A 16,108-nucleotide genomic window follows, 5' to 3' on the forward strand; every position below is an offset into this window, starting at 1 on the left:
CGATTTGCCAATGTGTGTATGTAGAGTAGCGTGAATATAAACAATAACTCTTTTCTGGTGTAATTGTATGTGTTTGTGTGGATAGTAGATAATGATCATATTTTTTGCTGTTTGACGTGGAGAGTAGATTTGGGGTTTGATTTGATTGCTTTGCGTATGTGAATAGTATATTGAAGTGATTAATGAAAATTTTTAAATTAGTAATGGGTAGTAAAAAAGTGAGTGAGTATTTCTTTTAGGTCCGCGCGTTGTTTGGTCATGATCTAGGTAATATAACTTTTGTCTTAGGGGATGTTTTCCATCACGTCCGCGCTTTTAGTATAAATTGAAACTCGCTTGGCAGTCTAGCTACCTTTGTTGATTGATCAAGAGAATGAACACGAGACTAGCAAAACTGCTTGAACTTCATGTACACCTGTAATATGCCAGGCGTATACTAAATGAACTGGCCGCGGAGGCCATAGTAGAAGAGGGAAGAATGAAAGAGGAGGAGAGAAGAAACAAAGAAGAGGAAGAAAAGGAGAGAGGAAATTTCAGAATCCCAGAGACAGAAGATTGGGATTCTGAAGCCACTTATCCCGCCTCTGCTCTCCCCCCTAATAAAGAGTGAAAGGAGACTGGGGAAGAAGATGTGTGTGTGGTGCCAGGCCTGGGAGGTGCCATCATTAACCAGGTGTCATGGAGTTAAAAAAAAAAAACAGCCCTTTTCAGGGCTACCCAATACTCTAGAAAAGAAATAGTAATCAATTTGCCAATGTGTGTATGTAGAGTAGTGTGAATATAAACACTGACTCTTTTTTCTTGTGTGTGTGTGTGTGTGTGTGTGTGTGTGTGTGTGTGTTTGTAAGTGCTCAAGTACGTTTGTGTGGATAGTAGATTATTGGGTTTGACTTTAATGCTTTGCGTGTGTGGATAGTAGATTTGGGGTTTGTTTATTGCTGTTTCACGTATGTGGATAGTATATTATATGAAATGAGAAAAGTAGGGGGATGTTTTCCTTCAAGTCCGCGCGTTTTAAGTGATGATCTAGGTAATATAACTTTTGAGCTTTAGGGGGATGTTTTCCATCACGTCCGCGCTTTTCGTATAAGAACCCACAGTATTCGTCGTTCAAACCATTCTACAGAGAATAAAAAAGAAGATGGCTTCAAACCAACTTGATAAAATGAAAACATTGCAAGACGTCCTGGACAATTTGGGTATGATGGAGCAAATGTTAGTGAGGCTAAACGAGGATCACTATTCTTATAGTCCCCATCGAGTGAAGATGGAGATCAACAAATTTAAGAAAAGTAAAGGACATGATCAGTGCTCTGATGAAAGAAATAAAGGAGGAGAAGGAGGATGAAGAGGAAAGGATAAGGATGAGAGAATGGAACGAAAAAATTGAAAAAGAAGAAGAAAATGAGAAGAGGAAGAAAGAAGAGGAGGAGAAGCAGAAAGAAGAGAAAAAGAAGAAAAAGGAGGAAGAAAAGAAAGAAAAGAAGAGAAAAAGTGTAAGACAGAAAATAAGAAGCTGGTGGAGAAATAGAAGAAATTAGAAGAAGAAGAAAACCAAAGGCCCTTTTCAGGGCCACTCACATCTCTCGAAAAGAGATAGACTTTCAATTGCCTACCCCTTTTTTTTGTTTAAAAAAAATAGAGAATCCTCCCTGTTTCAATTTTCGTATGTTCCCTTTTCATAGACCCATCAGGTCGGTACCCTATTAAAATAAGGTCCCGACCCTGTTCCATTTTCCCTTGTCACTCAACAGACCCAAGATTTTTTTCCCATGTTCAATTCCCCTTGAAGCTAGAGTGACCCAAGACTTTTTCCCCATGTTCAATTCCCCTTGAGGCTAGAGTGACCCAAGACTTTTTCCCATGTTAAATTCCCCTTGAGGCTATATTGTCCCACGATTTTTCCCCATGTTAAATTTCCATTGAGGCTAAACGTTCCCAAGGGGTTCTGTAATGCTAATTCCCCTTGAGGCTAATGTATCCCACTTAACTACTAACGACTGGGAGAGCTGTGCTGACGACCGTTCCACCTGGCGCCAAGTTGTCAGACAGGGCGTTCAAAAAGCCGAGGAAGACAGAAACATAAATCATGTTGAAAAGAGAGTTAGAAAGAAGGTGAAACAACGACTTATTCTGGAGCTACACCATCGTCTCCGATAGATGGACGGATGCCAAGAATATATATGTATGAATGGATGCATGGCACAAACATTAACAAATATGGTACGGAAGTGATATTGGCTTAAAGAAGGAATTGTACAGAATTCAGCAATCGGACTTGTGTTTCTTATTCCCAAATATATGTGGACTTTGAATTATTGCTGGTACGTTTTTGTTGATGTTGTTATATAGTTTTTCTTATTTATTTTTCAACGACTTCCTCTTGTATCTCCCCAAAGAAGAAAACCGGAGAAGCTTGAGTAATAATCCCCATATATGTATATTCCAGTGCTAACGCTGACCCAAACATTTTGTCCAGCTTCACATCGCAATATGCAAGAAGTACTGCCTTGGTCCAATGAATTGCTCCCATATGCAATTATGCTGCCTTTAATTTGCCCATTTACCATTAGATGTACTCCTGTCTGGTACCCGTTCGGTGTCACAAGGCTTAATGAGAAGAAATATGTACCAGACAGAAGACACGTAAATACTCCAGTTTGTTTGTTGAATCCATTGCCTTCGTCGTGCAGAACTGTATCGAAATGGACTATTTCATTCGTATGGAGTGTTGCTATACTGTTTACAATAGCTGCATAAAATCCAATCTGTTGCGTTGCCATCTCTCGACCTTTTCTTTCAAAAATACCTGAAATGATCGAAGAAGTATGAGCATGCATGTGTGGGATGTATTGTTCAGTCAACAATTCTAATGTTTCGGAGAAAATGTTCCAGGGTAAAAAAACATGGGTTATTTGTTTTTGTTTTTTGTAGCTCCACTGTTTATTTTTCTTATGCACATTAAACTAATATTGATCTTATACTTTTCTAATGCGATCTAAAGAAACTGACTGTAAAACTCAATGCACTTCTTTAGTTTCAAGTTAACAGGTGATTTTCTCTTCTGTAACAATTTTGGTAACATTTTCACTAGGCAGATTATCTACTTGCTCATTTTCCATATTAAGGTTCAGTTTATCAATATATTCGTCATACTTCATATCGCAAAGAATAGTTTCTAGTTGTGATATTTATCTCTCGGATTGTTGTAGCTTCTTTAATAAATCAGGTCTAAAAGCAACCGTGTTCGATAACCACTGCATTTTTCTTGGTTTTTCTCCAATTCTTCTATCTTTTGAAATAAGAACTCTATCATGGTGTCTCGCTCAAAAAATGTTGTCTGAACGGGGATTTCAATAACGCAGATTAACAAAGAAGCTATAATCGTCATATCGTTTCCTGTCATCATACATTTACTGTGACTGAATTCACACTGAAAACATTAACAATTTTATGCTAGATAAAATAGCATAATATTTCATACTTTATGTAAATGAATGCACTGAGTATAGTCGTACAGAGAAACTTAGTAATAAATGCAAACACCATGGGCCACCCTCTTTTTGTGTATAACCCTTATCATACATCCCAGTCGCTACATGATAATAACAAAATTCAAAAATAATATAACCCACCTATTCACAAAATTACCCAACTGTCCATCTTTTATCTAGAAATGGTACATTTGTTTGTACGTATTGCCGTGAATAGTATGATAAATGATGAAATGTGGAATATAGGGCACTATATATATATGTTTTGAAAACTATATTATAATGTTTCATTTAAATTGTATTTAAGTACTAAAGCTTATACTGAAGCCTGCGTTTCTCGTGAAAATAAAAAGTATGTTACCTTTCTCAATAAGAACTCTGTCTCACTCCAAAACTATTGTCCGTAATGTGAATACAAGATTAACAAAGATGTAATTCGTAATAAAATTTTTCTCGTCATTAACCCTTTTTGTGACTGAATAAACACAGAAAATGTGAACAATCTTGCAGACATCTAACGTGCAAGGATATCTCATCTTGACTTTAATGCCATGATTGATGATAATATTATGATAGTAGTTGTTCTTTTGAATCTCGCTTCTCGAGAATCCGTAAATTGAATTATTTAAAACAACTTAAGAAATATACCCACCCTGTATAGCAACCCTTACCTGGTCCTCAAATGGGACAGAACTGTGTCTTGACGTTTATCTAAGAACGAAGTGGAACAGTGACGTCTCGAGACCTTACCTGGTGTAATTTTACAGGCACTTTTGGAAACCAATTCGTTTTGATCCCATAAATTTTCCCAGCAGCTATGTATGTGACAATAATTAATATATCAACTTTTCTGACACACACACACACACACACACACACACACACACACACACACATATATATATATATATATATATATATATATATATATATATATATATATATATATATATATATATATATATATATATATATATATATATATATATATATATATATATATATATATATATATATATATATATATGTATGTATGTATGTATGTATGTATGGAAAGATCGATATATTAAATCACAAGGCAAGAAGAATGTAATGTAAAACGGAATTGTGCTGCACCTCCTCCTAACACGATAAAAATAGAATTCATAAATACTTTGACAAAACTATGCACCAAATAACCTAACTGTCCATTTTTGTTTTTATAAAAGACCATAAAGCACCTTAAGCGTACCACCCGTTGTATATAGTAAAATAAATGATAAATTGTGAAAAAGAGGAAAGTACATTTTAAAAACTATGCCAGGTTTTTACCCATATAAACAACATAGAAAATAAAAGAGAAGAACCAAAAATAAAGGTTTTACCTTTTTTTGCTTACTGATCAAGTGACTTAAGCAAAATCTAACCAAAATATCACGATTTCTCATATCTGCTATTTATACTTCAAACACTAGAAAAATAACTACCAACGTCCAACAATAAAATAGAGATTTATTGAATTGTTTCTAAATAATTGATCTATAACAATTTTACGATATACCCCTCACCGTAATTTAACCATTGTTTAAACAAAAATTCTAGCAACAAAAAATATAATACTTAAGCTAATAGGCAATAAACATCAACATCCAAACATCATCGTCCAAATCTGCGGTTAGACGTTCCACCTCTGTATTCAGTCAGAGCGTTTAAGTCGTCCAATCAGTAAACAGTATTTTCGTATTTCAACGTTAAAGCAACAAAAAACAACGTGGATAACGGTTAACCATTAATCAAAATTTGTATTTTATTTTGGGTGGTGTTTTGTAAACATATTGACGAACTTCTTAAATTCGTTACCTGGTTTATGTGAATCTTTCCCTTTATTTTTGATATTGGTATCTTCTGTACTAAACTTGGTAACAGTTTTACTTGCCAGATTATCTATTGGCTCATTCAAAATTGTAAGGTTCAGTCTTTCAGTGTTTTCGTCAGACCTCATATTCTGATATTCGTCTCTCAGATTGTTGGAGCTTGTTCTCTACATTATCCAGTTCTAATAGGTTTCGGCTTTGATAACCACTGCATTTTTGTTGGTTCTTCTCCATTTCTTCTTCTTTTCGCAATAAAATTTCTATCGCGGTGTCTTGCTCAATATTTGTGTTTGAACTGGGATTACAAGAATGCAGATTAAGAAAGTTATAATAATTATTATATCGTTACTCGTCATCATATTTTTGTTGTGTCTGAATTCATACTGAAAACGTTAAAATTTTTGGACACACTTAAGGTGGAAAGATATCTCGACTTGACTTCTTTGTCACGATCGATGTTATATAAAGTTCGTAAATGGCAGAGACAGTCATATATCTGTAGATAAGCACAGATTATTATCCTAGTAGTTGCTCTGTTGCATATCGGTGCGCGAGAATCCATAAAATGTCTTATCTGAGACAATTTAAAATAAAGACGATACTCCTTGATCTCGACTAGGGACTGTGCCTCTGCCGAGGACCAGGTAAGACTTCAAAACGGAACTATGCCGCCCCATTACTAGGTAAAGATTCCGGAACAGCACCATGTAATTTGAGGACTAAATAAAATAGCGTAAGACTTCATACTTTGTGTAAACGAATGCACGGAATATGGTCTTGTACAAGACATTAGTAAATAGTATGTTGTGCTGTTTGGAGTTATTTCAAATTACTTGGATTCAATAGGATTAATTCTGTTATTTGTCTGGAAATTACGTGTGCTCATGTAATGTTGTGGAACAAGAACAGTTGTTTTCATAAAAATATATTCAGCTATCAGAAATTCTGATAATTCTTGTTTCCACAAGGAAATGTAGACTTCAACACTACATATTGCAGCATACGTCATCGTCTTCCATCTTGGATTCTTCGAACGTGAAATTAGCAGAACATTTTTTTATTAGGACTACTAAAATTTTATTCTCGGATTATTTTTGGATTTGATTCTATAAAACCGTAAGTTCATATTTTTGTTTTCATTCTTACAGAATTTTTCCAGGGAAATAAATTATTGTATTATTCAAAGCTTGTTGTTTTCACTCTTTCTTGTATTTCTGTTTATTCGAGCCTAAACAAGTGACATAGGATAAAAACAACACGATACAAATATCCCTTGAGTGACCCAATTGTCCTTCATGCTCTTTATAAAAATGATCGTAAGGCACCTTAAGCATACCATTCCCCGTCAATAGTATGATACATTATAAATTCTGGAATAAAGGGGAAATTATTTACATTTGGAAAACTATACTTTAATAGTTCACTTAAAATGTATTTAAGTGCCAAAGTTCATACTGAAGCCCCTCCCCCCCCTCCGAGCTACATTAGAATCAATCATGGAATTGGACCATATGAAGATCGGATCACCACCATAAAAAACACGAACATATATGGTCACGTCTCATGCTCATCTGCAGGGAACAATACGATGAAAGAGAAAGTAAGGCAGGCAGAAGAAGAGATGGGAAGATAACTTCAAAGAATAGACAAGCATTGATTTTGCAAATTCCCAAAGAACAGTGCAGAACAGGTCGGAATGGAAAGAGATTATGGTAAAGTCATCATTGGTGTCCCTACGACCAGACAGGTTACGGGTGAAATTACATGATAGAAAACAAGCTTTGTTCCAAAAACGTTTATTTTTCATTTTGGCATTCGCTTTCTATTTGTAATCACTATGCATTATTACTAAAATGGGTTTCACCGATTCTTTTCTGTTTAAAAGATATTTTGAAAGGTCCAAAAATGATTGGTTCTAATTTTTTTCTTGTTTTAATTTTGTCCTTTTTATGTTTAATCAGCATATCATCACATAAAAACGTACAAAGATTCATAAAATGCAATTTTATGGTAATATATAAATGAACTAAATATTTAATACCTTTTAATAAATTAAATGCACACTTTAAAAGGTAAATTAGTGTTAACCTTTTAAAGGGATAATGCTAATGAGGTTCCATAGTCAAGTAGTTGAATACTTAATGATGAACCAGTCGAAGATAAATTTCTTTCGACAGACGGATAGTCCAGCAGCGACGGTTTGTACATGTGACATTTCAACATCTAAGTGTAGTAACATTTCATGACGACTGGCACATTTAAATGGTGGAATATGTCCTGTAGCTATTCTAAGTAAATACTTCTGTCTACAGGCATTTCATGACGCTGTCATGTATAGGGGCTCATTCTGATTAAAACTTCGACAACTGAGATTCAAGTAAAACAAGGGGCATATGTGTCGACAAAATGAATAACGTAATAAGAAAACTTGGCAAAATAAGATCAATCAAATGGAAATATTCATGAAATAACTTCGTAGTTAAACCCACCGTGATTTAGAACTGAACGTAAGGACTAATGAGCCAGGATTCGCTTAATAAGAATTAGAAACTTGTGTCGGTTTCCATGTTTTATATGGATGTCATTAAAAATTAGTGCATATAAAGTGTGTATGTTTGTTCTAATAATAGAGCTGTAGGTTGGCCGAGAAAATTTGTGCTTAAAGGTTTGAAAACTCGTCAAAAATGGCAAAAGGTTAGGTGAATTATTGCCGGTAGAAGGGAGCAAGAGTAAATGGTAAAGTAACGGTAGGTTCAAGGCGTATTATCTAAGGGTTATTTATTGGACTTAAACAAATTATGAGAAACATTCTTCAAAATGTTACTACAAACATCTAAGGCAATGGTACTAACAATTTTGTGAAGAAAAGTTGAGCCAGTGGTCATCACAAATTTAAAAAAGGACAATGGAAAATGGTTGTTGACATTTAAAGCTAAAGACCCGAGCATGTAATCTTCGAACAATTATTGAACAAGCAGATCCACTACTATAAAGTTTTCCATAAAAGTTTGGCGGATCGGAAATGGGTGGCCTTGGACTTTTCAAAATATTGGATGGACCCATGGCAGTTAAACAGTTTTAAAATCCTGCTAAACCAGTTTAAATTGTGTCGGTTTCGGAGGTAGGACCTACATAAATTTGGGCTGATAATAGACGATCTTTGAGTTTTCTGTTATGGTATTCACCCTTAGGTATCTCCCTGAATGTGTCCTTTAAATTGTCTCCGATTAGGTTGCAATGTTTACAGATGATCTGTTGTAGCTTTGGGACATCAAGGAAGTATGACAGCGTGCAATTACTTTTGTTCATACTATTAGATTCAAATCATTGGTTTAATTAACCACCAGTTTCAATCCACCATAATCCAATCTCAAGAATCTGCATTACTTAAAGAGGTATATGAAGTATCTCACTGGGAAGTTTTTTCTTTCTCGATCGTCTCCATAAAAATGTGTTATATGAGATACTATTTTTGAATCCATTGCAGTTGCACGAACTTGTAGGAAACACTGATTGTTGAAAACAACAGTGTTCAACATTAAAATACGGTTTCCAAGCTTGAATATCATGCATTGTATTGGTATAAAAAGAGTAAACTGTGCGACTGGACTTGAGAAGTGATTTCCGCCTTTCGTTTATTTGCACCGCTTTATAATATACAAATATTACTATGAATTCGAGGAGCAATTGAGCAACACAGTGGCCCCCTAGTTGACGAGGTTGTGGCCTTACCACCTCCCAAAGGTTGACACCACATCAATCTTGTCTTCTTGCATCAATTCTTCAGCAACCCTGATATAAATTGGATCTACATACATTTTAAATAATTGATTGAAATTTGGAGTTGACTGAACTGGTTGATTCATAAGTACGATCCTTTAAGTTATGAAATATCTCATTACATTAATCAAATCAATGAACAGGTTCTCTTGCTCAATAAATTGGTCAGTTGTTCAGGAACTTTTGAAAGATTTCTGTAAAATGTTGGAAAATATCTAGCCATACCCAGAAGTGGCGTTCTTACTATCTACTAACAGGTACTGGGAATTCAAAAATAGCCTTGACTTTAACGTCTACAGTTTTAATTTGACTGTGTGCCAAAATTTGTCCTAAAAGTATAACACAAATATTGCACAGTTCTCTTTCACCTAGTTTCATTTTCAACTTTGCATAATTGAGTTCATCAAAGCATTTCAGACTGGTTTCCAAGTGATCGTTCCAGGTAGTGTAGATAATGAAGTCATCGATTTAGGCGTCACAATTATCTTGACTAAATATAATCATGTTCATTAAAGGCAAGAATGTTGAGATAGAAATAGTCCTACCAAACGACATTACTAATATTCATAAAGTCCATCTGTTGCTGCAAATGCCGAAATTTGATCAGATGAGTATTCCAGAAATCTTTTAGTAAAAGGTTCAATTTGGTGACATATTTTTCAATTCCAATTTTCTTAATGCAATCATCCATTCTTAGCAGTAAAAAAATGAATCTGCTTTGGGAACATTCTTGACTTTTCTGTAGTAAATACGCGTACAAAATGTATACGAAATTTATTATCGCATGAATACATGGTGCAGCACAGTCAATTTTACATGACTAGATAAATCATTCTCCAAGCAAAATTTATTTTCCTAAATATTCCTGCTTGGGATGATTTATTAGGTAAGGATGCTGTATCACCAATATTTACAATATCAACACCATGATTTATTTTATATTTTGTGATGGAACATCTGGTAGCAAGTGCTCATATTCACATAATAGCTGTTTTAGGCTACATATTTGTGGTTGCAGATGTGAAAGTTCTTGGTGGGATTGTTTAACATGTCTGAATTACATAGATTAGATGTACCAGAGGCACTACATTCAGATTGCATTTTATCGTTCACATCCTCGCTCTGTAGAATAGGTACAATTAAATTGCTTCAATATTTAACTGGCAATGCCTACAAATAAAATGCTTTAACATGTGTAAATGGCATAGTTATTTCTTTTAAAATACTCACGCCAGTATTAATGATGTAATGTAATATCTTTACTATTTTTAGATTGTATACGTATCATACAATTTAACCCGAAGATGATCTTGAGGTATGGCAAGAAGACCCGAACTCTAATATCTGGCTGGAAACTACTTTCATTTGTATATCTGTCATGCCTTAGTTTGATTTAAGTCTGAAAAGAACGAATATTAGTTCTTGCTACTTTACAAACCTTTGACAATTTAGATTGTAGAGACATAGTCAAGGATATTAATTTTGAAATCTTCATTTGAAAGACATTTCTATTTTAATAGGATCAATGATCCACGGACAGTATGTCAAGACACTAGTTCAAAAGGACTAACCCCTAATGATTTATTAACTGATTCCATAAGAAAGAAAAAACCAATAGATGAATACTTTAATCATTTCATGTACTAAAGTAAGTTCTTCAAAACATTTGATGAAATTTGTTCAAAGCGCTTTGACTTCCATGGTTGTAGGAATATGATCTAAACTCATGCCTAATTTATGCATAACTTGTTGGGACATCCAGACATAACACACTGACATTTTATCAGACTGGAGAGATTTGAAACTTTTATATCAAATATTTTATTATGTTTTTAGTCTTGATATTCCTCAACGAAATTTACTCTAGAAATCGTGTGGACTCACACATTATGGTTAACCAATATTGATTGCCTGACTTGGTTTTAGGTAAGCGACCGACACAGTCTATCATTACTCTGCTAAAAGGCTCGACATCTGCAAGAATAGGATGCAGATGAGCCTTATATATCTTCTGATTGGGTTTTCTTTCTATTTTACAAGTGCGACTAGAAAAATAGTATTTAGAAACATCAGTTTTAATTTTCGGCGAATACAATGATTCAAGATCTTATGATAAGTCTTACTGTCTCCTAAATGACCAGCTAATGGAGATTCATGTGATAGATAAGAATTTCATGTTGATTAAACTTTAGATCAACATTGACCTCTTGGCACCAGCAGGTACATCGGGTGGTCTCTATTTTCTCGTAAGGACCCCCTTTTTCAAAACCTATAAAACTTGGACTTGTCTCTTCTTTCGCTAATACCAGTCTGAAGCAAATAGGGTAACTCTGGATATTTTTCCTGTTCGGTAATGAGTCATCGTCACATGTCACCTTGGTTAGAAAAGAAGGAACGGGTAATACAATCATGATCGATGTGATCCTTACCTGTTGATTGATTAAAGGTGAGCTCGTAAAATTATTGACTAATGCATATTGTCAGTTGAAGGAATAATTTTCTGATCAACATCATTATCAAGAGCCATATCTCTTGTAACTGAACAAGCAGGGTATCAATCAAGGATTTCATTCTCAACATGTGATGAAAATTTGACCTAATTATACCGTTGGGCGAAGCAAAATTTCATCGGATTGTACCTGATTACCATTTAACTGCAAAAAAGCTTCAGACACTCTAATATTAACAAACATAAAGGCACGAACGGTTTGGTTTGGTTCTCAGCCCATGCTGCATTTTGAGACCTCTCGAACACGTGCTTTGATGTGCGAAGACCATGATGGACACTCTGGCCAATTGGCCACCGGAGCGGTAAGAAAATAATTATGTACTTTTTCCTACTAGACACGTTCGAAATTGATACCTCTGAATCGCTACGATAAATGGGCCAAATCAGTCTGTAATAAATACATAATCTTTGCCTCTAATGTTTGTTTTATTTGCTATCCCTTGAAGTGCGTTGGTCACTTAAATAGAAAGCAGCATCAAAAGTCTAAACCTAAATAAACGTTTATTGAATTCAGCCTATAGGATAACAAACCAACATGTATGATTTTTGCTGGATTCGGAAAGACCATTTGCATTAAAAGTTCAAATAACTGAATATCTAATACCTATAGCACTGTAACAACATATTGCACTAAATCGTAGTCTTTGCAACTTTGGTAAGGTGCCCATTAAGACGGAATGCATTACACGCGTTTCTATCATTATATGTTAATGATATGTTAAAGGTATTAAATATGTAATGATGTAAATTAGGAATAACCATACGATCATTTGTTTATGGATCTTGAGTTAGCTAATTATATTACCGTTGCAGTGACAACCGCTGCTCATTTACAAGGAATGCTTGATATCGCTCACCTGTTCTCGGTATACTGAAATGCTAAAAGCATTGAATACGAAAGTTGTTATTTTCAAGCAAAAAAGACAGAAGACATGTTGTAATTTCAAGTGAAGTCAGTCTAAACTTTGTTCCAATTTCCTGAATACCGAGCATGTACGTATCAATATGAGCCCGACCCAATTTGGTCATCGCCGACATCAACACACATTTTATTAAAACTCCCATTCGACCCTACTTACAAGCTATTAGCTCTACGGTTCTAATGTATGAAGAGAAAGCTCGTATTACTTATATACATCCATTTCACACGTGGTCGTTCAAGTGTGATGCGATAAAATATGGAAAACGAGATTTTATTTGAGGTTTTAACCCTATAAATCAGTTAGACTTTGAGGTTGTCTCCCTTGTGGTTATAAAATATGCTAATAATGGGTTCCTTTAATGGCATTTATAACTCCGACGTTGCAAACTGAGTTGAGGAAACTACCATTGAGTTAAATTATGCCATTAATTGAAAGTGATAGGTTCGACTTCACTATAAATTTCCAAAAAGCCATATATGGTTGATTAATAATTGTTGGATTCAAGGATAAATTGTACAGAGTTAACCAACCAGACTTGTGTTTTTTTTTATTCCAAACATAATCCATTGAATTATTGCCGGTACTTTTTCTTGTTGTTATTGCTATTTTTCTCAGCTATTTCATGTTGCATCTCCCCAGAGAAAGAAACCGGAGAAGGACGTGTATTGATACCCATGTATATATATATATGTTCCATAGTACACGCTCATCCAAACATTATGTCTAGCTTCACATCGGACTATGATTAAAATACTGCCCTGTTCCTACGAACTGGGTTCATCTGCATATATAATGCCTTTAATTTCCCCGTTTATGATTATATGCACAACTGTAGAGTGTCCAAGCTTTGATATAAGTCTTCCTGTGAAAATATTGGTACCATATTGTGGACAGGTAAAATTCCTGTTTGCTTGTTGAAGCCATCGCATTTCTCGTGCAGAAGAGTATCGAAACGGACGATTTCAAACTCGTGCGCTGATCCTAATCGATATAGATTCATAATAGTTGCACAAAATGCAATATTTTTCATTGCAATGTCACGACCCTCTCTTATTTAAATATCCGAAATCATGGAAGGTGTATGTGTGTGATGTATGGATTACTAAATAACCCATCTATTTCCACGAATTTTGTCTTCTTTTATTATTTGATATTCTGTTTCAGAAAAGAGTTTATTTGTCATACGCACATTATACTAACTTTGAAATTATTCAAAACGTTCAGATGCTATTGGGGTCTAATCAGACTGATTAGCCAATTATACTGCTTACATGGTTCATGTGAATGCCTCTCTTTATGTTCTGCAGTACGACTGATATTTGTCTTATTCTGTAATAATAATAGTAACATTTTCACTTTCAGGACTATCGACTGTGTCGTGTTTTATTGTGTGTTTCAGATTTTTAGTGTATTCATGAGACCTAATATGGTAAACAATTGATTTTGATATTCGACTCTCAGATTGATACAGTTTGTTCTTTACATAACAAAGTTATAACAGCATTATATTTTGATAACCACTGCATTCATGTTGATTCATCTCCCGTTCTTCTACCTTTCGAAATAAACATAATACCCTCCCAGCCCTTTGTTTATATCCATCGTCAAGTTCCCTAGAAGACAAAAGTAAAATTCATCAACACCATGACACAGCTATGCATCAAATGTTCCGACTATCCGTCATTTTGTGCTTTGGAGAAAACGTTAACGCTACTTAACGCCGCGATAGTATGGTACATTTTAAATTGTGGTAGAAACGGAAAGGTTAAAGTTTTTTGGAAAAAATAACATGTTTACTATTTTAATTTAACAAATAAGCAAGAAGAACCAAAATATTTTTTCTTATGTTTACCGATCAAAGCGAGGGAAGAAACATATCTGCTGATTGACACTTCAATTACTAAACAATTAACCCCAAATTTCCAACATTAAAAAGCAGACTTCACTGAACATTTTCAACAACAAATAAAAGTTTATAACCCCATAAGCTTTTACGGGAGACCAAGCGCCACAATTCATCCATATCTTAAAAACAATTACCGCAAAAAACAAACTTAAGCTAATAGCCAGCAAGCCATAACGTACTAACATAATCGTCCAAATCTGCGGTAAGACGTTCCAACTATACATTTATTCGTATAGCCCGTCAACTCAGCAAACATTACTTTCTGTATTGAACCTTATATCAACAAGGCATTAACATTAACCTTATATCAACAAGGCATTAACATTAATCTTATATCAACAAGGCATTAACATTAATCTTATATCAACAAGGCATTAACATTAATCTTATATCAACAAGGCATTAACATTAATCTTATATATCAACAAGGCATTAACATTAATCTTATATCAACAAGGCATTAACATTAATCTTATATCAACAAGGCATTAACATTAATCTTATATCAACAAGGCATTAACATTAATCTTATATCAACAAGGCATTAACATTAACCTTATATCAACAAGGCATTAACATTAATCTTATATCAACAAGGCATTAACATTAATCTTATATCAACAAGGCATTAACATTAATCTTATATCAACAAGGCATTAACATTAATCTTATATCAACAAGGCATTAACATTAACCTTATATCAACAAGGCATTAACATTAATCTTATATCAACAAGGCATTAACATTAATCTTATATCAACAAGGCATTAACATTAATCTTATATCAACAAGGCATTAACATTAATCTTATATCAACAAGGCATTAACATTAATCTTATTCTCATTTTCTTTACAACTGGATGGCAACAGACCGTCTAACCACTGAAACAGCTTACCTGGTTTATGTGACTGTAGACCTTTTGGTTCCAGTGTATGCCTAATAGTTTTCTCTTCTAATATAACATTGGTAATATCTTTATCAGCACGATCATATACTGGGTCGTTCTCCCTGCTAATGTTCACGTTTTCAGTGTAGTCAGCAGACCTTATATCGTAAACAATATTTTCCAGTTCCGTTATGCGTCTTTCAGATTGTTCGAGCTTGTCCTTTACATAATTAAGTTCTGATAGCATTCTGCTTTGATAACTACTGCATTCTCGTTGGTTGTTCTCCAATTCTGCTACCTTTCGCAACAAGAACTCTATATGTTGTCTTGCTCAAAAACTGTTGACTGAACTGGGATTATAAGAACCCAGATTAACAAAGGTATAATCCTTCTTGTATCGTTTCTCGTCATGATATCTTTGTTGTCACTGAATTGACTTCAACATTCATTGAATGCATAAGGCGCAAAGATAATCAAACTTATCTTCAATATCACGATCGTTGCCATATATAGTTCGCATATGGAAGGGATAGTCACATAGTCACATATCTGTAAATATACAAACGTATAACATTATCTTAGAATTGGCTATGTTGTATGTCATTTAGAGACAATAAATAAAATTAGTTATTGACAACTATTTAGAAGCAAGTCGAAACTACTTGATGTCACCAAGGGAATCTGATCCGTCCCAGGAATAGGTCAGGCCTAAAAATGACACTGTGCTGCAACATTACTTGGAAAAGTCTCGGAAA

At 34.4% G+C, this 16,108-nt stretch overlaps 1 protein-coding gene across 1 annotated transcript; it reads right to left on the bottom strand.

The window, feature by feature from the left end:
* Positions 1 to 2,159: 2,159 nt before the first annotated feature.
* On the bottom strand, positions 2,160 to 15,883 carry LOC149801182 (C1q-related factor-like). Its single transcript, XM_089954278.1, has 2 exons — positions 15,363 to 15,883; positions 2,160 to 2,809 (listed from the first exon to the last, which is right to left on the bottom strand). Exons 1-2 carry the CDS (start codon positions 15,598 to 15,600, stop codon positions 2,370 to 2,372), a joined length of 678 nt encoding a protein of 225 aa, XP_089810404.1. The 5' UTR covers positions 15,601 to 15,883; the 3' UTR covers positions 2,160 to 2,369.
* Between the last annotated feature and the right edge of the window lie 225 nt (positions 15,884 to 16,108).

This window comes from Sinohyriopsis cumingii, chromosome 4, assembly GCF_028554795.1.
Source record: "Sinohyriopsis cumingii isolate HCF-2022 chromosome 4, ASM2855479v2, whole genome shotgun sequence".
Taxonomy (NCBI): domain Eukaryota; kingdom Metazoa; phylum Mollusca; class Bivalvia; order Unionida; family Unionidae; genus Sinohyriopsis; species Sinohyriopsis cumingii.

Bases quoted from the DNA above. Each gene is read 5' to 3' on its own strand.
- LOC149801182 (XM_089954278.1), bottom strand. From the start codon at position 15,600: ATGCTATCAGAACTTAATTATGTAAAGGACAAGCTCGAACAATCTGAA. The intron at 2,810-15,362 runs GTAAGCTGTTTC...CGATCATTTCAG, and splicing joins TCTACAGTCACATAAACCAG to GTATTTTTGAAAGAAAAGGT.